The sequence below is a fragment of the Mirounga angustirostris genome, unplaced genomic scaffold, assembly GCF_029215605.1.
Source record: "Mirounga angustirostris isolate CCGP_5_RB_7025 unplaced genomic scaffold, mMirAng1.0.hap1 SCAF_10, whole genome shotgun sequence".
Lineage (NCBI taxonomy): Eukaryota > Metazoa > Chordata > Mammalia > Carnivora > Phocidae > Mirounga > Mirounga angustirostris.
In genome coordinates this window covers 103,873,884-103,896,445 of record NW_026991718.1, presented here as the reverse complement: position 1 = coordinate 103,896,445, position 22,562 = coordinate 103,873,884, and the positions used below count along the sequence as shown (strand labels likewise).

The 22,562-nt window shown below is 43.3% G+C and overlaps 1 protein-coding gene, 1 long non-coding RNA gene and 1 other non-coding gene across 11 annotated transcripts in view; 1 reads left to right on the top strand and 2 right to left on the bottom strand.

Moving 5' to 3' along the window:
- The window catches only part of PLCB4 (phospholipase C beta 4), a 411,040-nt gene that overhangs the window by 255,470 nt on the left and 133,008 nt on the right, over positions 1 to 22,562 (top strand). For all 8 annotated transcript variants that reach the window (XR_010405777.1, XM_064572832.1, XM_064572829.1 and 5 more), the window contains 2 exons: positions 20,470 to 20,550; positions 21,349 to 21,408. Coding sequence is in view for 7 of the 8 variants with exons in the window: in XM_064572832.1 (XP_064428902.1) it covers positions 20,470 to 20,550; positions 21,349 to 21,408 (141 nt within the window). In the remaining variant the exon portion in view is untranslated. The remainder of the gene's footprint in view (positions 1 to 20,469; positions 20,551 to 21,348; positions 21,409 to 22,562) is intronic.
- On the bottom strand, positions 1,382 to 1,454 carry TRNAQ-CUG (transfer RNA glutamine (anticodon CUG)). Its single transcript has one exon. It is a non-coding gene; the product is annotated as a tRNA-Gln (tRNA).
- Positions 10,519 to 15,407, bottom strand: LOC123851557 (uncharacterized). Of its 2 annotated transcripts, none has more exons than XR_006792636.2 (3): positions 15,377 to 15,407; positions 12,380 to 12,497; positions 10,519 to 10,607 (listed from the first exon to the last, which is right to left on the bottom strand). It is a non-coding gene; the product is annotated as an uncharacterized LOC123851557 (long non-coding RNA). The 2 variants fall into 2 exon arrangements; XR_006792635.2 differs by having other exon boundaries at positions 12,380 to 12,525; positions 15,377 to 15,403.

Sequence of the window (22,562 nt, the reverse complement as noted above, 5' to 3'; positions counted from 1 at the left end):
CTAGAATTGGACATTTAAAGCAAAACCAAAAATGTGTTGAGATCACTTCGTTATCCAACAAATTAAGTCCAGATGTCTCATCTTGAAACTCAGCATGTGGCCTAGATGCCCTGCCACCCTCACGCCTCTGCTTCCCCCCAGTGTCAGGTTGTGATGAGGAAGGTGGTGGGTCGGTCGTATTCCTTGTGGTATGAGAGGCTGGAAGGGGTGTCGGGTGCGAGGGGCTGACCAGGGATGCTAAGGGAGCAGGCCCCCTTCAGGCTGAGTCTTGATGGAATGGTCAACCAGCTGATCAAAACATAGCTGAGATGAGGGAGGAGCCCACTTGCTCAAGGGCATGGGTGTGGACCTGGGGTGGGGTGGGTGGGGGGCGAGGCTTGTCCAGCTAGAGCAGAGGGGAGGGTGTTAGAGGGAAAGAGTTGAAGTTAAACATGGACAGTGTCCACACCATGGAGGGAAGTAAGGAGACAGGCTGGGTATAGGAATGAATCAGAGGATTTTCTAACCCAGTGGGTGTAGAAGGTGAAGGAAAATAAGGACTGTAAGGTGAGGTGGGGGTTTCTGGCACTGGAAGCTAGGGTGGGCTCTGGCGCAGGCATAGAGAGCACCAGAGAAGGGCTACATTTATGGATGCACTTAGGTGGTTTCTCTTCCTGAAATCAGAACGGCATTTATCATCATATCTTCCATAGTACCTAAGAAACATTCTGCTTATAATAGAAATCGCCTAAGTTTTAGTTAAAAATAAACTAAGCAGAAAGGGAATTGAGAAGCATAACTATCCAAGAGGATGAACAAATGGATGCACACTCAAGTATGAGAATAAAGGGTGTAGAACCAGGACGAGGAGCTTGGATTTCTTTCTGGTTGTTATGGGAAGTGGAGACTGACGTGCTCTGATAGACATTGTGGAGACAGTTACTTTTGGTAGCTATGTGGAAAATTGTCTGGGAGGAGGGGACGGGCAAAGTGCAGGTAGGAGATCTGAGTGCATGGTTGGAGAACACCAGGAATTTAAGGAAGGTGAACTAGAGTCTTACTCTTTCCTCCTACTGGCTATATCTCCATAGACAATTTTCTTACCATCCCTGTGCCTCAGTAGAGATGATAAGGTGCGTGGGTCTAAGGATTTTGCAGTTCTATATCTGCCTGCCTTCAAGTACCCTTCTTGTCATCTCAGCCATGTGATTTCTTCCTCACAGGATAAGAAAGTTATGGCCAGGTTCCTGGGCATTTACTCAGTTGGTCTGAACATGGAAACAACCCAAAACTGCACCACCTAGCATCAGCCAGGTTTTTGCAAAAACACCCAGGCCTGTTCCTTCCTCTAGATCAGATTTAATTTTTTTTTTTTTAATTTATTCTTTTTAAGTTGGTTCCACACCCAACATGGGGCTTGAACTCACGACCCTGAGAACCAGAGTCGCATGCTCTACCAACTGAGCCAGCCAGGTGCCCCTAGACCAGATTTTAAAACAACAGTTCTGATAATATTACCTGTGCTTTCAAATTCCCAAAGCTTAGAGCTCATTGGCTTGCAAGCCTGAAGCATTTGAGGAAAAGTCTGTATGGTTTGGAAAATCCCAGAAAGTAAGTAGATGTGAAGGCAAAAGACTCTGGTTTGAGCCTTGACCCAGATATTTGCAAGTTACGACCTTGAGCAAGTCCTTTCACCTGTCTGAGTGAGCATCTGTCTTGCCTCAAGTGTGTTAGGATATTGGTGCCAGAGTTTCCTAGTAGGAGTCTATGAGTCACCCGTGTGTGTGGATGAGATGTGTCTTCAGAGCAAAGGCTCTACCATGGTTGAGACCATGTCTGTTTTGTTGTGTCCCAGTGCTTGTCTAGAGTACAATGTTCAGCCAGTAACTCAAAAGATAGCAGTGCAAACTCTTGGCATAAATAATCAGACTTCTAGTGTTTCTGCCAATAAATGGCTTGAACCTCTCCCCTCTTTGATTTTCTACCTTAACTAAGAGTGAGGGATTAACAGAAGCCCAGGATAATCCCAGGTTTTCACTGCATAGATCCCTGGTGCACATTTGCTCTTTTACTTGTGGGTAAGATTAGAAGAGCAATTTCAAATCACAGGGTTTGCGGACCCGCCCTCTGTCACTATCTGCCTCTGAGTGTGTAAGCTGCAGGAAGGAACCTCTGCCCTTGGTAAAAAGGAAGTGTGCCTTGATGAGAGCAATGAAAACGTGTGTTAAATGAGAGGTTTTTTTTTTTCCAGAGTGCTAAGTACAGACCTATCCAAGGATTTGGAAATGAAGAAGTCTAAAAGTATTAGAATTATAAGAGACAGTTGGCCCAAGAAGAAATAACCAGAGGTCAGGCTTGACTGACCACTAGGTAAAGTTACAGCAAGGAGAACAAGTGTGAGCCTGATTTGAAGTCCCACTAGGAGATATGACGTCAAATCTGGAAGGAGCTTTGAAGCCCGAAAGGGAAGAAAGGCATGAGTTAGGAAAATGAAGAGACAAGGGTATAAAAGGATCAGTGATTGGTCAATAATTGTATCAACTTTTGCTGTGTTGTTACACATACCACAGCACGCTAAAGCTTAAAGACATAGCAGGGCCAAGCTTTCCTCTGCCCTCTTAGGTTCAGTGGCTGGGGCTAGCAAATTAAGCTGACAAAAGCCAGATGGACAGGAGAAAAGGCATACAAATTTTATTGATGTTACTATTTGTACAGGTATAGGGGCTTCACAGGAAAGTGAAAACCCAAAGAAATGGGTAGACTCAGAAGCTTATATACCATCTTAACAAAAGATGATAAATTTTGGAGAAGCGACCAGATAAAGGGAAAGGGGATTTGGGCTTCTAGGGGCAATAAATTGTGGGAAGGTAGATATATATATAGGGAAACTAATGGAAGATAGAGGTTATTTTAATAAGGTTTGTGCAGACTCATCTTTGTGCCGGTTTTCTGTCTTCATGCTCATAAAACTCCCTGGAGAGGGAATTTATGGCCGCCTTCATTTCTCAAAAGTCTCTGCTTTTAATCAGATAAGGGGAGCTTCGAGGAGGCCTCTCTCTGCATCTGTAGATTCTCAGTTATTTTCAGTTCACCATAATCCATATGCCCAAGTGGCATATTTGGGAGTGATGTATTCCAATCCCAAAGTTTAAGATAGCAACCGTTTATATAGTCTATGATTCTGTGGGTCAGCCATCCGGGTGGGGCTCAGCTGGGCTCACTCAGGTGTCTGCTGGGCTGACTTTGGGCTGGCTGATTTCAGGTGGCCTTAGCGAGGCCTTCTCCAGTCCACCTGATCTGTCATCCTGCCAGCAGGTGAGGCTTGCTGTCTCTTGAGGTCAGCTGTGTTTCTGCTGCATTCTTTAGACCAAAGCAAGTCACAAGACCAATCCAGACTCAAGGAGTGGGGACATACACTCCACCTCTTGATGGGAGAAGCTATAAGTCACATTGTAAGGGGTGTGGATGCAGGGAGGCATGAAGGATTGGGCTGTCTTTGTGATCAACCACAGTTCTCTTAGGTGCTCTTTATGTAGTCGGTCCTCCCATGGTGAAAGGCTAAGGACAGCAGTCAACATACTTTTCCTGTAAGGGACTAGATACTTTATCAGGCTATATAAGCCATACGGTCTCTGTTACAAATACTCAACTCTGTGGCATAGAAGCAGTCACAGAACATAGACAATCCATAATTGAATGAATGGGCTATGTTCCAATGAAATTTTATTTTTAAAAATGGGGGGCATGCTGGATTTGACCCACAAGCTGTAGTTTGCTGACACCTTGCTCAGAAGACAAATAATGTTAAGCAGAGATGAATAACACATTAGTTTGGGTGGTAAGGATACTTTCAGGTTCAAGTAGTTACTTGGAGCTCATCATTTGCCCTTACAAATGTCTTATTTTATGTTTAGGTTAGTCATTCTCCACTTTTTTTCCTTTTTCTCTGTCAACCACTTTGGTCTTTCTTCTCTATAAGATGCTCCAGTTTGATTTGTTTTTGCTTATTACAGTTTTCATTTTTATGTTTTTCCTCTCCATGAAGTTTCCTTGGGTTTGCTTTTCTTCATTTCTTCACAAGGGTAGAAGATAACTATTCCCCTGAGGAACAGAAGCAGCTCACCCATGAAATAGCATCTGAGTCAGTGACTTGAGATGCATGCTATTCAAGGGTGCAGGAAGGTCTGCTTATTCCTGGAAGACGTGAGACGCATCCACTAGGAAACTAGAGAAGGAAATCTGGGGTGGCATAGATTTACAAGGAGGATGTGGAAACAGAACAAAACGATATATGAGGAAAGTGTATAAATAATGAGCCAATAAAATTAAAAAATGGGCTGAGAAGCCACTTAGGTGCTAGTTCTTTGTTGCTTCTATTCAAGCTGAAGTGTAAATAGGAAAATGCTCAGTATTAGTTCCTTCTAGCTGTGTCTGTGACTGTGGGTGAGCACGTGAACAGTGGCCAAGGCATGCATTTCATTCGGGTGGATGAGTGCAGCCTTACGGATCTCCAGGCTGATGGTGAAGAGGCCCAAAGAATGCATTCCCTTGGTGCATTCTCTTTGGGAGTGCACTCTGTTAATGCGTGTGGTCTAGTCATTGAATTAATAGAGTTCATTCAAGGGTGAACAAATGAACAGTCAAGTGAAATATACAGCATGTGATAAAGTGAATCATCTTCAAGTCCCTTCTTGAGTAATACAATTACGTTTCTTGACTGGCTGCATTAGCAGCACCTGGAACACTTGTTAGAAATGCAAACTCTCAGGCCCACCCCAGACCTGCTGAATGAGAAACTCTGGGGGCGAGCTCCGGCAATCCCTGTTTTAAGAGCCTCCGGGGTGGTTCTGATGATGCAGCTTAAGTTGGAGAATGACAAGGTACAGAGCAAGTCAGAGAGTTTTGGATTTCCTTAGAGGGGAAAAAAAATTAAATGCATTTCAAGTTCTTTACAGCTGATCTCCCCCAAACAAGCAAGGCAGATAAAGGGGAGGGGACTGTTCAGTAAAAGAAACTTTCCTTTTTCCAGAGGAGTTGAACGTATTAGATTTTATTTCACTCTTCAGCGCGCTAAGCCCTTGACATCAGTCATCTTCTTTTAAACCCTCAGATGGTGTTAGAGATTAAATGAGATTATTTTCCACATTATACAGAGGAAAGAGAAGCCTAAATCAATTAAGGAATTGCCTACTATTCAACATGTAGTGATCGATGGAGCCTGTCTCCAGAACTGATGTATTGACAAAGAGAACACACATGAATCACAGCTACCTGTATTATGGGACTTGGGACCTTGAAATGGCTGCCATTTGCAAATGATGAGATTCAAAATATGGCACCTTGATATGTTGAATATTTTAAGTGGAAGGACTTTGAAGGTCATTCTGAATCATTCCTCCTCCTCCCCCACTCCCAAAAGCAGGTTATAAAACACCCACATGTGAGAGGTACCCTACCTATACCTACAAGAAAGAAGCATCCGTATCTCCAATGACAAATGTACTCCAAGGAGAATTTGAACAAACAGGCCTTCCTAAGACACACCCCCCTAATTTACTACACTTAACCTCATACTCCTTGACCTATCCTATTTCTAAATGACTGTCCACGCTTCATCAAACCTAACACAAAAATACTCAGGTTTAGCCATTTTTTCTGGTGTTCATTTTCTTATGCAGACTCCCATGTCGCATGTTAAAAAACAAAATTCATCCAAGTAAATGTGACGATCAAATTGGCTTTATTAAATAATTCACGAATTGGGTAGCATCCCAGCAATCCATCGAGCAAATAGAAAGGAGCTCTGTTGAGCTGCAAGAAGGGAAAGGTTTTTAAAAGCAGAGAGGAAGTGGAAAAAAGGGGAATTATTAGCAAAGAATGCATTGTTTTAGGCAAAGTTGCCTTCCTAAGGGGAACGGAAGGGGCCTATCAGTGGGCTACCTCCTAGTGCTGACCCTGAAACTTCATGTTGGCTGGTTACAGGCCACCTTACTTTTGGGGTTGAAACTGCAGTTAGGTTAGGTATTAAGTCTTGGTTTGCTGACAGGGACCTTACCATAAGTGACTTCATTTGGGGCCTGTGGTTCTTTTTATTATACATATAACTTACAGTAAATAAATTTGCATGCTTTTCTGTTGCTGATCTGTCTTTGTCAGTTTAACTTTCAGACCTAGTCAGGGACTTTGAGAGGATTAAGGAAAATTCTTTTTAAGATTTTATTTATTTATTAGAGAGAGAGAGCATGAGCAGGTGGAGGGGCAGAGGGAGAAGCAGACTCCCCATTGAGTGAGGAGCCTGATGTGGGACTCGATCCCAGCACCCTGGGATCATGACCTGAGCCAAAGGTGCCCCAAAATGTTGCCCCAAAATGTTTTCTTCCCCTACAGTTCTTTGAAGATATGTATGATGTTTAAAAAATATTTATGTATACACACATACACATAGTAATGGAAGCTACTTAACTTTATTAGTAACCTATTTGCTTTATTTCAGACCATAAATACTATATTACTAAATCCAGGAGTTCTTACTTTGATTCTTTTAAGGAAATGAGGATGGAAAGAATTGTATTTATTTATTTATTTATTGCAATTTTTTTTTTTTTTACTTGAGAGAGAGTGAGCGAGAAAGAGAGAGGGAGAAGCAGATTCCCCACTGAGCAGGGAGCCTGACACGGGGCTCAATCCCAGGACCCTGGGATCATGACCTGAGCCGAAGGCAGACACTTCACCCACTGAGCCACCCAGGTGCCCCAAGAATTTATTTTTCATATATTTGCCCTTCACAGCAAATAACTGCCCCTCAGAACACTAATACCTCTACCTAATAATCAATGAAGATCGGTCTTTAAGGATAGAAAAGTATTAACCAGGACTTTTTTAGTCTCCAATTTTTTGTGTGGGTGGGAGGAAACTAGGTAAAATGTACTGTATGGAAGGAACATAATATTTTCTTTCAATCAATGAAAGTAGACATAAAATATCCTCAGTGGGGAAGCCCGTCTTTTAATACTTAATATTGATAGATTCATAAACACATGTTTTTAAACTCCTTACTCTTGAAGACATAAATAGTAAGCAGTTGGCTCTGAAATGGTACCTTGTCAGAAACACGTGATGGGTGTGTTGGCTGAGCCAGTATGGTTTCCCAGGTCTCGAGGCCGCCATGATCTTTCTGCTCAGGAGTTCCCCTGTGGACAGTTTTGCTGGCACCCCTACTGCTCTCCTGCTGTGGTTTCTCTTCTCCCAGGTACCTAAAAAGGCAGATGATCCTAACTGGTGAAATGCAAAAAGGAGCCTAGTGTTTGGATCCTCACCAAAGTCAAGCTGCCAGGATATTGTTTGCAGACGAAGAAAGGGTTTGTACTAGGTGGTATTTAGGGTAAAAACCTCGGCCAGAGAGCTCTTTCTTGAAGAGTTTGAAATACACATAGTTGGTTAAGGACATGGGTTGGGAGTTAAACAGAAATAGCTTTAACTCTGGCTTGTACCCCAAGAAATGGGACTGTAAGCCAGTCTTAAACCCACTGAGCACTAAGCCATAGCTTCCTTGCCTGAAAAAATGCGGATGATAATACCTACCTCACGGAGCCATTATGAGAAATAATTAAGGTGGGTATTTTTAGAATGTGAGTTAGATATACCTGTCTTCTGGTTTAAACCTTCAGGGGCTTTCCAACTCATTTCAAATAATTTCCAAATTCCTTCCTATGGCCTACAATCCCTCTACATGACCCATCACTCTACTGTCCCATTGATGTTCCCTGAAAACACCAGGCACACTTCAGCCTCAGGGCCTTTGCACTTGCAGTTCTCTCTCTGGACTGCTCTTCCCCCTATTTCATCAGCACACCCACCCCCCCCCCCCAAAAAATCACACATCACCTTTACCCTTTTAGATTTTTTTACCTTCGCATTTATCAATTCCTGATATACTATTTTTTGTTCATTATCCAAATTCCCCCTAGAATATAAGCCATGAGAGCAGATCCTTTGTTTTTATTTACTGCTATATTCCCAGCAGGGAAATCATTCGTCACCCAACAGATACTAATAAGCACCCACAGTGATCCAGCAATTCCTTAGTTACATATCTGGGACTCAGATTTTTTTGTTATTTAAATGGTTCCTAATTTTTAAGGAATTTTAAGTGTACCAAGGAACTGGAACTGGAGGTCTTTTTTCAGGGGGGATCTGGAGAAGGGTTAGCATTGGCAGTCATGGAGGTACGCCACTGATCTCTCCTTCCAGTGGACCCTGGCACGAGCTGTGTGGTCAGTAGATAGCCTCCAGCTGCCACAGCTTTGGCACCCTTACAACGTTCATAATGAGGTTCCTAGCCAGTGAGTGACATGGCAGAGATACTGGAGCTGGCCACTGTCTGCCCGGGATGAGGCTGGTGGGCAGTCCTTGCTTCGGGAATTCCATCCGCCTGGTGGAGACGTTGTCAGAGCCATAGTGCAGTCGGAGACCCTTCCTCTCTCCTCTCCTCTCACAGGTCTTAGTCCTGCCTCGTGGTTTGAGGGCTCTCCCTGCCTGCCCCTGCTTCCACTCCCCTTCCCCCGAGGCATCAGCCCCCCTTTGGTGCAGAACGGTCACATGCTAAGCCTTCAGATCTGCAGTTTTCTACAGCTCTGCCCTCACTGCGGAATTCTCGAGGTGATAGCAGTAGCCCTTGTGTGCATGTTCCAGTAATTTCTGCACTTCTTTTAGACAATAAAAAGTGAAAGAACCAGGATTGGCCCTAAGCTCCAGTGGGACTCTATCTTAGAGGCCCAAATGGAAGCTATTTCAGAAGACAAAGTGGAAGGGAGTGACCTCTCATGCAGCTAATGTAAAGACAGGCATTTTTAAAAGCTGAATTATTTAAGTAGAAAATGCATACATTTAGAGGGCAATTTCGTGGATGTCTCTTGAGATTCCTTTCAATGACTCTGTTCAATGTGGACTGACATCTCCAGGTAGCAATAGCTAAAAACATTCTTTCCCTGACCTGCTTCTTCAGATATATGTCTTCTCTGTCGCTGTATTTCTTTCTTTCCTTTTTTTTTTTTTTTAAGAGAGCGCAAGTGAGTGTGAGCAGGGTGGAGGGGAGGTGCAGAGGGAGGAGAGAGAGAATCTTAAGAAGGCTCTATGCCCAGTGCAGAGCCCAAAACAGGGCTTGATCTCACGATCCTGAGATCATAACCTAAGTGGAAAGCAGGAGTCAGACACTTAACCGACTGAGCCACCCAGGCGCCCCCTGTGTCGTATTTCTGATCATTTGCTCAGTGCAGTTTATTTTTCTGGAACAAATTGTGGTTTAATTAGAAGTGCTTTACTGAAAAGGATTTTCCAGCTTGTGGTCATGCTTCAGGCCCATCTGCAAAGCACATCTCCTGTTGTTTTTAGAATTATTGGGCTGGGGGGCGTTAAAGAAAAAGTTATTCTTGACACTTATTAAAGAATGAGTGGGCAGACTGTTCAGGAGACTACTACAGTGGGGGGGGGTGTATACAGTACTTGGGGAGAGGTTGAGCTCAACTCTGAATACAAGGAGGAAAGGGGGGTTTATAGCCAAAGAGCAGGTGGAGGTTACCTGGAGATGGTGGAGGTTGAGGCACCTGATATATCAAAGGTGCTCAGATATTGAGGGTGGGAGATTCTGGCTAAAGCAACTTAGCAGGATTCCTGATAAAATCGATCACTGCAAAGACAGACATGGAAGTCCCAAAGTGGATGTCTAGTTGGGAAGAAGATTCAGAGGAGCCTGACTACGGTTTGCTCAAGAGAGAGAATCTCTGGGGGTGTGGGGGAGGAGATGGGAGGAAGGGCACATTTCTTATTTTAATATTTGTTGTAAATATCTATTACAAAAACAATTATTTTCCTCCCTGGCTCTGTATAAATTGGTCTTCTTTAATTTCTCCTTATTTTAGTTGCTAAGGCTACTAAGTTGCTAAGTTTTGACTAACATGACAGTTTTCCTGTCCAAGGAAGTTACTTTCAGTTACCACCCACTCCTCCTGAAAGCATATTTTGTTGACTTTGTTCTTCCTTCTGCAAGCTGAGAAGTTGTTCACTGAATATCCTAGGAATAATTGTTTCAGGTGTCCCACGGCAAGAATCAGGGAGCCTGTCCCATTGTCCTGCTACAACACAACACGAGCTATCTCTGAGCCTGAACATCCAGATTTGGCTCAGAATCCCATCGGAGATGCTTCAGGGAGGGAGAGGGACAGAGACAGACACAAAGAGTTTAGCATCTCAAATTGGCAGACCTTAAAAAATGAGTCCCAGGGATTTAACATCTTTATCTGGAAGTAAAAGGGAAAGTGGGAATTCATGACTACTCATGACCATACTTTAAGCAGTCAGAAACAGAGTTTGACTCTTAGGTGGCTCATCCATGCATGTCCTCCCTCCCTTCCTCCCAAATCCAGACCCTCCTTGAGCTGACACAAATCCTCACAGCCAAGGAGATATCAGAGATCTTGTTAATAAGTATCATGGGCCAAATTTCAAGGTTTTTAAAAATATAGAACATGAAAGATCCAGAAAGGTGTGTTTTCCCCTTGCTGCTTTTTCAGTATCCTTCATCAACTCTCCCACACCCAGGTCACTTGGGAAGTTGGTGATATTCTTTATTTCTGGAGAAAGAAAACGATGAAATGATTGGATTAAACCTTTCCACTTGATACCAGGATAAGGGTTCACTTTATTATTGAAATGAGCAAGTTAGGTGCTCACGGTTGGTTATGGAGGGAGAGAAATTTTCATTTTTGTGTCTATGGAATTCAGAAGCCAGGATAGACAGCAGGTCTCTAGTACCTTGTGAAGTTTGCCAGATAATTGCCCCGGATTGACCTCTCATCATCTGAGAGTGTGATCTGCCATGTCAGGGAGGTTCAGGGCAGGGGGTGCCCAAGCCCCACATTATCTCCTCCGGTCACTACTCCCCAACATGGCCCATGAAGAGAGTAGAAGCTAAAACTGTGCTCTGAAGATGGAGCCTCTGTGCCTGATGTAGCCTGAGGCTGGCTCTGGCAGAGAACAAACACAACCTGACCTCCTTGGGCAAAAATCTAAATGTCACTGAGTCTAGGGCAATAGTAATGTACGAACTCTGGGTTTCCGCCATGCTTAAACTCCCAGATGTGCATTCTGGATCAGTGGAAATGAGCACACCATGGTACCATTGCTCATAAGAATCCACATAACAGAAATGCTCTTCTTGTCACAATGTGGACGTAACTCGCTGCTTATCATCTGTGTCCTCTTGGGCAACTTGCTAACGTCAGTTAGGATCAGTTTACTCATCCGTATGGGAGGGGTGGTGGTAGTTACCTCCTTTGTTCTTGGATGATGAATTGTAATTGATACTGGCAACATTATAATAATTACTATTACTGTGTTACTAATAATCAGTGGTAATTTACTGGGTTCAGATTATGCATCAAGCACTTGAGTGCCCAAAGGTAACCTGTGAAATGGGCAATTATTTTTGGTTATCCCTGCTTTTGGGGATGAAGAAATGGAGCTCAAATAAGCTTATAGGTGTCCAGCCATAGTCGGATCTGGTCTATCTGACCCTAAAACCAATGTAAAATGCCCAGTAGTTTCTGGTGTTCTTTTTTTTTAAGATTTTATTTATATGCTTGACAGAGCATGAGCAGGGGGTGGGAGGCAGAGGAAGAGGAGGAAGCAGACTTGCTGCTGAGCAGGGAGCCCAATGTGGGACTTGATCCCAGGACCCTGAGATCATGTCCTGAGCCAAAGGCAGACCCTTAACACCCAGGCACCCCTCTGGTGTTCTTGAAGTGGTTTTTATGCTTATTTATACACATTTTCTTCCATATTCCGAAGTAAGCTGTCATGCAGAAATATGTACAACTAGATAAATTGAATGGAACAGGGATTTAGGCTGAAGGTAGGGGGGAACGATGTGAAGGACATCAAATTAGAGGCAAAATTAGCAGGCAGCCACTGTATGGGCAGCAAAAAACGTTCCATAAAGTTGGAATAAGTGACTGCAGAGCGGCTACTTGTGATCCTGGTGGCCAAAGCCAGGCAGGAAATGCAGTCATAGGACTCACCATGTCCACTAGATTGCAAGGGAAGCAACAGATCAGGACAGACCATTTTCCTTGGTACTAGGATCCGAGACACACTCAGACTCGATGCGAGGCGGTGGAAAACACCCCTCCATCACAACCCGGTAATAAATTATGGCCGGTGGGGGTGGGCATCACAGGGAGGCCTCAAGAAATGTGGTAATTAAACCTAAGAAGCTTCCAGCACCCTTCCAACCCTAGTGATGGCTGCTGGCATTCAGCGACAGGGAGAACAGTGGGGCCTCCAGATATGACTGCTGAGAAGTCATCTGCCCCCCTTACCTCCCAACAGTGTCACTCTCCCTTACCGGCCTCGATGCAGGTGTGATTCAGGTGTGTGCTTCCGTGGAGCCAAGGATCCCGGCTCTGCCCCAGCAGCTATACCATCCTGGGCAAGATGCTTCCTTCGCCTCGACGGCCTTCTCTCTAAAACAGGAATAAGCATAGTAGCTCCCTTGTAGGAGTGTGAGGAAGTGAGTAGGTTAATGTGTACGAAGTGCAGGGAGCATCACCTGGTGGGTGCTCAGCGAGCACTGTGCATCTCCGCTAGGGGTGGGTGGCGCCGGGGCACAGAAGCAGAACTTTGGGCAGTACGTGCCACAGACAACTCTTGGGTTGCTTTTCACACCAAAACTGTATACCCCTCTTGGTTTCCGGCTGAGCATCAGAGAGAGGAGCAAATGTCTATATTAAATTTGAACAATGTAACCCAGGATGAACATTCTGTCCAAAGGATCCAAGGCCATGGCAGGGAACACAAAAGCTGCAAATGGTCTTATATTATCTGACAGATCTCTTCACAAGGTGATAGCACATCACAAGGGTCGGTGGTGGGGCAGCCATGACCAGTGTTCTCCTGCTCCCCTGTGGAATGTGAGCTGAGAAGCCCAGAGCCCCATCATCTCAAGGGGTCTATAAATTAGAAGGAAGATTAACAAGTGCAATGAACATTCTGGATCCTTCCAAGGGGAAACCAGACCCATGAGGGTAAAAACAACTTGAGAACCCATCTGCTACAGCAGTCTATAAATCATTCTGATGACAGAATGTCATCACCAAGGGCTTTAGTTCTAACTTGAAAAGGTAAAAAAAAAAAAAAAATTGTGATTCTATCTGAGAGAGGAAGTGTTTGTGCAGAATCAGAGAGGATCTGCTATAGCTAGCTCCAGAGCTTAGCCAATTGCTCTGGAATAAAGAACTGAAGTAAATAGGCCATGAACCAAATAAATAGGCCCCTCCCTCGGGCTCTGAGATTCCAGGATCTGATCGAAAGCAGGAGCTCTTGGTGAACTAACCCAGACTCCACCTGAGTCCCCAGCGTAAGGCCCCTCCCAAGCTCATCTGTTTTCGTGGTAATGGTTTATAACATTATCAGTGTTTGATAAGACCCCCTAGTGGCTTTTCCCTAACTTAGATGTCCCTTGTCTCTCTCTAATCTTAATAAAGTCATTTTTTTTCTTCCCGTCAGTTCTTAACAAACCAGGAAACAAGGACAGTGAGCCCCATGCGTCCCCAGAGGTGGAGCCTACAAAAGCAGTATTGATTTACTGACCATCCAGTAAGCCATTGGTCCCCCTCTGCTGATAGGCAGAGGGGACTTGTTTGGTCAGTGTTGACAAAGTAGAACAGGCATGGGCTCTGGAATCCAAGAAACCAGTTTGCATCCCTGGTCTGTTACTTATCAACTGTGGCTTTAAATGATTTACTCTTCTGAAAAATTTTCTTCTTACCTCTACAACTGTGTTGTCCAATATGGTAACCACTAACCACCTGTGGCTATTTAAATAAAAATGAATTAAAATTAAAAATTTACCTTTGCTGCACTAGCTACATTTCAAGTGTTTCATGGCCCCGTGTGGTTCTCCTGGCTACCATGTTGGGCTGTCATCGCCAACATTTGCATCATGGAAAATCTATTGGGCAGTGTTGATCTGGTCTAAAACCTTGCGGAGTTGGCAGATTTAAATGAGATCGTATTTGTGAAATGTCTCGCACCATAGCCCCAAATTAAATAGTATGCTGTTTTCTAATAACTACTACAATTTATTCAGCATTTGCCTTGTCCCAGGCACTTCGGCTTTCTCAATTTTGAGAGCCCTGGGAGGTTGGCATCCATGTTCTCAATTTCTCAATGGGAAAACTGAAGCTTGGTGAGGCTGGGCAGCACCACCACCAAGATTCTCCAGCAGATGCCTGCTGGGGAGGCTGGCTTTGGAACCAAACACAGCTTCCTTTTTTTTTTTTTTTCTTTTAAAGATTTTATTTGTCAGAGAGAGAGCACAAGCAGGGGGAGCAGCAGGCGGAGGGAGAAGCAGGCTCCCCGCTGAGCAAGTAGCCCAGTGTGGGACTAGATCCCTGGGACCCTGGAATCATGACCTGAGCTGAAAAGACTTTTAAACTTGAAACAAAGGAAAAATATTTTAATCTATGTCATATTTTTAAAGATTTTATTTATTTGAGAGAGAAAGCACAAGTGGGCAGAGGGACAGAGAGGGAGGGAGAAGCAGACTTGCTGTTGAGCAGGGAGCCCGACGTGGGGTTGGTTCGATCCTAGGACCCTGAGACCATGACCTGAGCCGAAGGCAAACACTTAACCGAGTCACCCAGGTGCCCCTAATCTTGAAAGTGGCATGCGTTAAGGGGGGGAAATAGGCTAAAAATAATGTTGAGACACACAGCTTTTAAATATACTCTATCCTTGATGAAATGAGGGAAGTGCCTCGGGAAGCCCATCATGGCACAAGCCTCTCAGAGCAGGGATCCTTGAGGAAGAGAAGGTTTCTAGCTATAGTGATTCCAGCAAAAGTGATCCTTCTTGCCTCTCAAACAGCATGTCCCACCCTGGTCCCAAGGTTGTCCATAGTCTCACAAAAGGAGTTGCTGTGCCTTTCATCCTGTTTCTCCCAGTGGCTTGAGGAAAGAGTGAGCTTGGCTGGAGGAGTTAACTGGTCCTTGAGCTCTAAAGTGTGACTGTGGCAAATTTTAACAGAGTCCTGTGAGAACTGAAATTCTGAGCTCCCTGGAGGAAGTTCTGTTCTGGTTTGTTTCCTTACTAGAGAGTCCCATTACCATTTGCTAACACAAAACGAACAGATTTGCAAAAGGAGAAAGAAGCCAGCTTCCTTTGATGACCTCCCCTGCCATGCCCAAGTCTGGAGGAAAGATTTCCCTGAGAAGGGGACTGAGGATATTATTGCCTCAGCCAGGTCACGGAGCCACGACCCAAGTTGTGGTCAGTAGGTATCCGTGTGAAATTTAACACTGCTGGTAGGGAAAAAAGAATAGAGATTGTGTGTGTTACTCACCCTGAGGGTCAGGTCCTTCTACGTGTTCCTGGGAGTGGAGAGAAACAGAGAGATTGTGTTTCCATTCCTTTCAGCCGATTGCCACATACTGCTCAGATTTGTTCTCTGATTGTTATGGGTAGTTTGAACACATTAGTCTGCGAATGTTGTAGCCAGAGTGGACAGCATTACTGTGGGCTTCATTGGGAACCTTGTCTGTAGCATTGGTCAGAGCTTCTTGGAGCTCCCACAGAGAATTTCTCTTCTGGCAACTGTCTCTCCTAACAACCAATGTGTTTTTAATCTGTGAACTGTATGGGTTCCTGGTCAATGATATTTTTTCTGTTTTTGCTTTTGTTCCTAGGGAGCCCAGAGCCAAATTGGTATCCTCTTTTGCCTGTTTAGGATCTTAGGACAAGGCTTTCTGGAGCTCTCTTTAATTTTGAGTTCGTTTTACTTTTCTATCTTATTTGTCTTCTCCTTGCATACGTTTCTTGTCTTGTTTTGAAAATGAGTTCTTTGAGGGGCACTCAAATAGTGCTCCTGGTCCAATGGGGATTCCCAGGAGGTGCCTCAAAGTCAAATGGATATATATGAAGTATGAAGGAGACTCATTAATGGAAGTGAGAGGGGAAAGTCAAGGATGACTCAGTTTCCATAAATCAGTAGATACAGGTGACATTTATTGAACAAAGTCTTAATGCTGGAAAGGCTTGGAGAGAGGGTAGTGAGTAAAGCATGTGGTTATGGGCATGTTAATTTAGAGACATCTGAGTGGAGATGTCAAGGAGAGAGTAAAGTTTGGAACTCAGAGAGGACTGGGCTGCTATTATAAATTTGGGAGTCATCAAGACATAGATGGTATTGAAACCAGGGGGTTAAAGGAGATCTAGGAACATCGTGGCCATGAGAATTCTCAGAACCAAGTCCTGGAAAGCATGTAGAAGTTGAGTATAGAAGGAAAAGAGACTGAAGGAATGGTATACAACCAAGGTTGGAGAGTGTTCCAAGAAGGAGGGAATAGTCTACCATTCAGAGATCAAATCGGATGAGAAAAAGAACATGTATGCCTCATTTGGCTGTATGAAAGCCATGGTAAACCTGGCCAAAGAAATTACAGAGGGAGACAGGAACAGAAGGCAGATGGAATTGGTCAAAGATAGTATGGAAGAGAGGTAGTAGAGGCAGTGAATATGGACAAACTTTTTAAGATATACTCTAAAGGGGATCACAGACATAAGGTAGTACGTGAAGGAGGCAGTGGGAAGAGCTAGAACATGTGTATGCTTCCAGGAATGATCTAGTAGAGAAAGGAAAAGCTGGTGTGTGTTGGGTGGTGATGAATGGAAGACTGCAGTCCTTGTGTGAGTGAAAGAGGATTGCATCCCGAGCAGAAATGGCAGAGGGCGATGGATTTCTGTTGGGAGAAAGTATGGTTTATGGGGAGGGAAGAAGGAGAGTGGTTCTCATCGGATGGGTTTTCTTTACTCAATGAAGCACGGTAATTGCTGGGACTCAAGAAGTTTGAGAAGAAGCCATGAAATAGTCCTTTCACAGGGTCGGGAACCTTTTAAGAAAGAATAAGTCTGGAAGTCATTGTTGACTCTTTGTGTGACATTTGTGATCTCGAATGTCAACTAAAGCCCGTCAATCCAGTTCTGTGATTTTCTTCATCAAATTCAATGATAAAATATGGATAAGATGGACTTGGTTCATCAAAAGGAATGAGATCTTGCTATTTGCAATGACGTGGATGGAACTGGAGGGTGTTATGCTGAGCGAAATAAGTCAGTCAGAGAAAGACATGTATCATATGACCTCACTAATATGAAGAATTCTTAATCTCAGGAAACAAACTGAGGGTTGCTGGCATGGTGGGGGGTGGGAGGGATGGGGTGGCTGGGTGATAGACATTGGGGAGGGTATGTGCTATGGTGAGTGCTGTGAACTGTGCAAGACTGTTGAATCACAGACCTGTACCTCTGAAACAAATAATACAATATATGTTAAAAAAAAAAAAAGATAGGAGGGGAAGAATGAAGGGGGGGAAATCGGAGGGGGAGATGAACCATGAGAGACGATGGACTCTGAAAAACAAACTGAGGGTGGGGCGCCTGGGTGGCTCAGTCGTTAGGCGTCTGCCTTCGGCTCAGGTCATGATCCCAGGGTCCTGGGATCGAGTCCCACATTGGGCTCCCTGCTCGGCGGGAAGCCTGCTTCTCCCTCTCCCACTCCCCCTGCTTGTGTTCCCTCTCTCGCTGTGTGTCTCTCTGTCAAATAAATAAATAAAATCTTTAAAAAAAACCAAAACTGAGGGTTCTAGAGGGGAGGAGGGTGGGAGGATGGGTTAGCCTGGTGATGGGTATTAAAGAAGGCACGTTCTGCATAGAGCACTGGGTGTTATACACAAACAATGAATCATGGAACACTCCATCAAAAACTATGATGTAATGTATGGTGATTAACATAACAATAAAAAATTTTTTAAAAAAGATGGACTTGGCTCTGTGGCTAAGAAAACAGAAATGAGGCCTGGGGATTGAGGGTGTCTGTGAGGGAGTGATTGCACCATGGAAGTAAGCTAGACAAGGGCAGAAGCAAAAGGAGGGAGAGAGAAGTCTGGTGGACAGTGAGTGATTGGTAAGATTAATGAATAGGAAGTTGTAAAGTCAAGTGGATATAGGAGAATGGGTACTGTTGAGGTAGGGACTAGAGAGATCAGGTGACGTGGTCCAAGAATGGGACGGTAGGAATTGAAATTTCAAGGTGGTGGTGATCAGCTCTGGGGGTACTTTATAACTGACAGAGAAAGAAAGAAAAATCATTACAATTAAGGAGGCCAAGGAACTGAAAGTTCGACCTCAAAATAAGTTGTAAAACCATTCTTATTTATCATGTAGATTTCATGGATCATTTCAAATCCTTATTTGGAAAAGGAGAGGGTGCACATAAATAATAAAGATGGTAGCTGATTCATTGCGGGTCTACTCTGTAAATACCCTTTTAGGACAGACTTTTGAATGTTATGCACCAGAATTTTGTACTACCATTAAGATACTGCGGGAAATATTCTAAAATGTGTTAATTCTCATATTTTAATTAGTGATTCTTGTTTCTCTATCAGTAATAATAACAAGACTCCCTGTGGCCTTTTGGTAATACCTTTTGCGTGGCGTACAACACCTTTCTGTTCTAGCCCTAATTATGGGTCCAGTCTCATCTGCTGCTATTCTGTTGAGATGTTCTAACCACACCAATTCCTCAGAAGTTCCCAGTATCAGGTCAGGTGTACATGTCCTTGCAAATGCTGTTCCTTCTGCTCAGCATGCTGCTTCACCTGGATAACTCCTACCCATCTAGAGTGTAAGCTCCTGGGTCAAGCCTTTTCAAAAAAGTTGAACCATCCCAAAGTGCCATCTTTGTAGGTCAAATATTGGCAATGTCATGTTGTTAGTAATTTGTTATCACAAATGTAAGTTTGAGCCATACATTACTGATAGTAGCTACCACTTGCTGAATTGTAACTGTGTGCCAAGCACTTTATATTTATCAACTCACTTAATTGCTACAAGCCTGAAAGGTGTGTGTAAATACCTCTGTTTATTAAATAAGGATTATGCGACTTAGGGCCTTTCTAGGAGATGATAAAAAATAAATGGCAGAACTGGGTTTTGATTCCAAAGGCAAAGGTCATACCGTGCATGCTCCCATTCTTTCTATTTTTCATTGCTATGTCTGCAGTGCTTAGCATGTGTCTGGTACACAGTTGAAAATGTATGATATTCTTCACCTATCAGAAGAGTACCCAAACAAATTTGAAGGCTGGCTTTGTTCAAGGCCCCTGGGACTCTAAATTCTGACACCTTCTGGTGGCCCAGTCTCTTGACATTGGCTTTACCTTGATGAATGTTGCTGCTTCCCTGAAATTTAGAAAGATATGCTTTGATGGGTGAAATTCAGAGTATGAACTACCCTTAAAGTCTTAATCCTATAATCACTCTTTGTTTTAAGTCACTGCCCTGATCCACATGTGGACCCCTATTGGAACCTGCAGACAGGTTCCCTATTGTTGGCCCTGTAATTATCGAGGAGGACAACTTCTTTACATCATGAGAAGGACACATGGTGCCAAGGCTTGGTGCAGTACAGACAGAGGGCAAAGGGTATCTGGGTTCATTTCCTGAATACTCTTTTTCTTTCACTGATACAGAATTTACCTGGTGCTCATAAGCGCAATGGTACTTTCTTTCTAAAGACCAGAAATCTTTTGGCAAGTATAGCATAGCATTCCTGAATCCCTGCATGTGGAGCCTAAAATTCCTTCTTGATTCAAATTTTGATTCTCTAAGTTTCAACAGAGTTTCTGGTGTCCAAGGCCACTGCAGTGGTTCTCAAACTTTAGCGTGCATTAGAACCACCTGGAGGGCTGTTGGAATGCAGACTTCTGGGCCCTGCTCCCAGAGACTCTGGTTCGGTCCATCTGGGCTGGAGCCTTAGACTCTGCAGTTCAATCAAGCTCCCAGATGATGTTGATACTGCTGGTCCAAGGACTACACTTTGCCTAGGTCGCAGTCCTGCTCAAGTCCTGGTTTAGAGGATATAACATGAAGTTGGATGTAAAAGCAAAAATCTCAGAAATTTTCTCAGTAAACATCTGAATGCTGAATGATATAGACAAAAAAAAAAATCAATGATTTAAAAAAATTATCTCCCAATTTTTTACATTATATTAAATACAGTCAACAATTGCTCTTTTGTGGAGGGAGACTAGTTGGCTGGAATCTGGGAGTCCTTCTTCCTTCCCTGAGCTCATCTCAGGTCTTAGAGAAACTTTCTTCTCTATGACCTACAGGACATCAGTGTGTTTTGTTCTTAAAGCTACTCTAGAGGGAGATGCTGCATAAAGTTGATCACTCTTTCAATACAAAAGTGAATGCAAAAAGTTTTCAAGATGAAAATACTCCATAATGTAATAGAAAATACGGTCATTAGATTTAGGATGCAAAAGGGTGATTTCTCATTTTCCCTCGTTTAGACGCTTAAAAGATATTTGCATTTTTATTAGATTCAAAATGGGGCTGAGTCATACAGATCAACACATTTCTTTTTAACAGGAATCCGTTGTGTTTGAACCCAACTGCCTCTTCAAAGTGGATGAATTTGGCTTCTTTCTGACCTGGAGGAGTGAAGGCAAGGTAGGGCACAGGAACTGCAAGTTGTTCTTTCCTGCTCTCTGATTTAAACCATTATATTTCTCAACAAGTGGGCAGAAGGCCTCTTAAGGACATGGACCCCTACGCTTACTTATTTATTCAAGATTTTAAAAACGTTCTTCCATATGGCAGGCATTGGGGATACTACCCTAGTCCTCATAGATTCCAGTCTAGGAGAAAAGCAGACATTAAAAAAAAAAAAAAGGTACAAGTCATTGAGTGTTGTGAAAGAGAAGGTCGGGTTGTTACAAGAGTTTAAAACAGGCAGATCTGATTTAATCTTGGGAATTAGGAAGGTTTTCTAGAAGAAGAGAGTTTCAAGTTGAGTCTCAAAGGTGCATTAAGAGCTTGTTCATCTTGTTACACCCTGGGACTTCACTCAATACACAGCACAGCGCACACATTAAATGAATCTTTGAACTGAATTTAAGGAAATAGAATTGGAATTCTATAGAAGTATTGTACCCACTTAAAATTAACACACACACGTGTTTAAGGCTATACATACTCCAGTAACAGTATTATATGCATAAAGATAACAACACTTCGTAAACATAAATAATTTTTCAGGCCTGCATCCGTATAGACAAGTATATTTGAAATGGAAAGTATGGGGTCTTCACTATTTCTGATTGTCGGGTATTTTGATGACTGTCTTTTGTTTTTCGCTCCCTCTCTACCTTACTATCATTGACATTGCCTTCAGAATCACGTAACTCGTCCGTGCCATAGGTCTGGCAAGATTTCAGCTCACTGCTGTATTATATTCTCTCTTTTCAGGAAGGACAAGTGCTAGAATGCTCCCTCATCAACAGTATTCGATTGGGAGCCACCCCCAAGGTACCTGTGATTGGTGTTGGCTTTTCTTCTAAACACAGATTTACTTAAGTTGGAAAAGAGTTCTGGAATGTTATTTAACCCTTTACTGCCCCAAACGCCATCAGCTGGGAATGAAGGGCACATGGTTTAGAAATCTTTTCATCTATATCCATTGGGTGGTTTGGGTTGCATTATGTTTAGTTATATTAGAAGCATTATTCACCTTTCAAAGAGAAGGTGCTTGCATGATACCTCCATCAAAGAAACAGTTTCCTTAACTCAGAAATTAATTCATCAAGGCCCTCCCTCCCTCTTCTGCCATTTTTTTTAAGCCAACAGTGAGTCGCTTCTGGTCTGTGGTTGATGTGGAAATTTAAATGGCATGGTTAATTCCGTATTTGTGCACCTGTGCACGCAGACAGCAGCTCACCTTGGAGGCTTCGTTTGCCTCTGAGAGAAAAAGATGACAGAGCATATCAATCCATCTTCTTCACAGTGATTGACTTGTTTGAATAAGAAGCTGTTTGCATAGGGCGCCTGGGTGGCTCAGTCGGTTAAGCGACTGTCTTCGGCTCAGGTCATGATCCTGGAGTCCCGGGATCGAGTCCCGCATCGGGCTCCCTGCTCGGCGGGGAGTCTGCTTCTCCCTCTGACCCTCCCCCCTCTCATGTGCTTGCTCTCTCTCATTCTCTCTATCAAATAAATAAATAAAATCTTTTTTTTTAAAAAAAAGAAGCTGTTTGCATAGTGGTGCTAGGAATTTAGAAGCTGCCTTTTTTTCTAGAATATTAAAGCACAGTATTTATTCTCTTTTTCATAATAGCCCTGCAGGTTTTTAGATGTTGAAAAACAAAATTACGTGCCTCATTTTGTTTCTGTGTGTCTTTTTCAAAGCTGTCTTCTTTTATGTTAGTTAAAATTTCTGCGTAACCATGTTGGCATTTCCTCCTGAGTTCTTTCGGAGGACAAATATGCTATTTTTTGTGTTAATTAGGGTAGACTTACACTCTCTTCATTCCAAATGAAGATGCCATGGCTTCTAAGAGATGAACATACTCACTCTTTGTGTCCAGGCTACTCGACTTAAGCTTATTTTTTAATAACCCTTGGTTGCTGGCTGTGGCAATGCCTATGTTTATTTGCATGAGACGTCAGTGACTGTCCTCTGCTCAAAG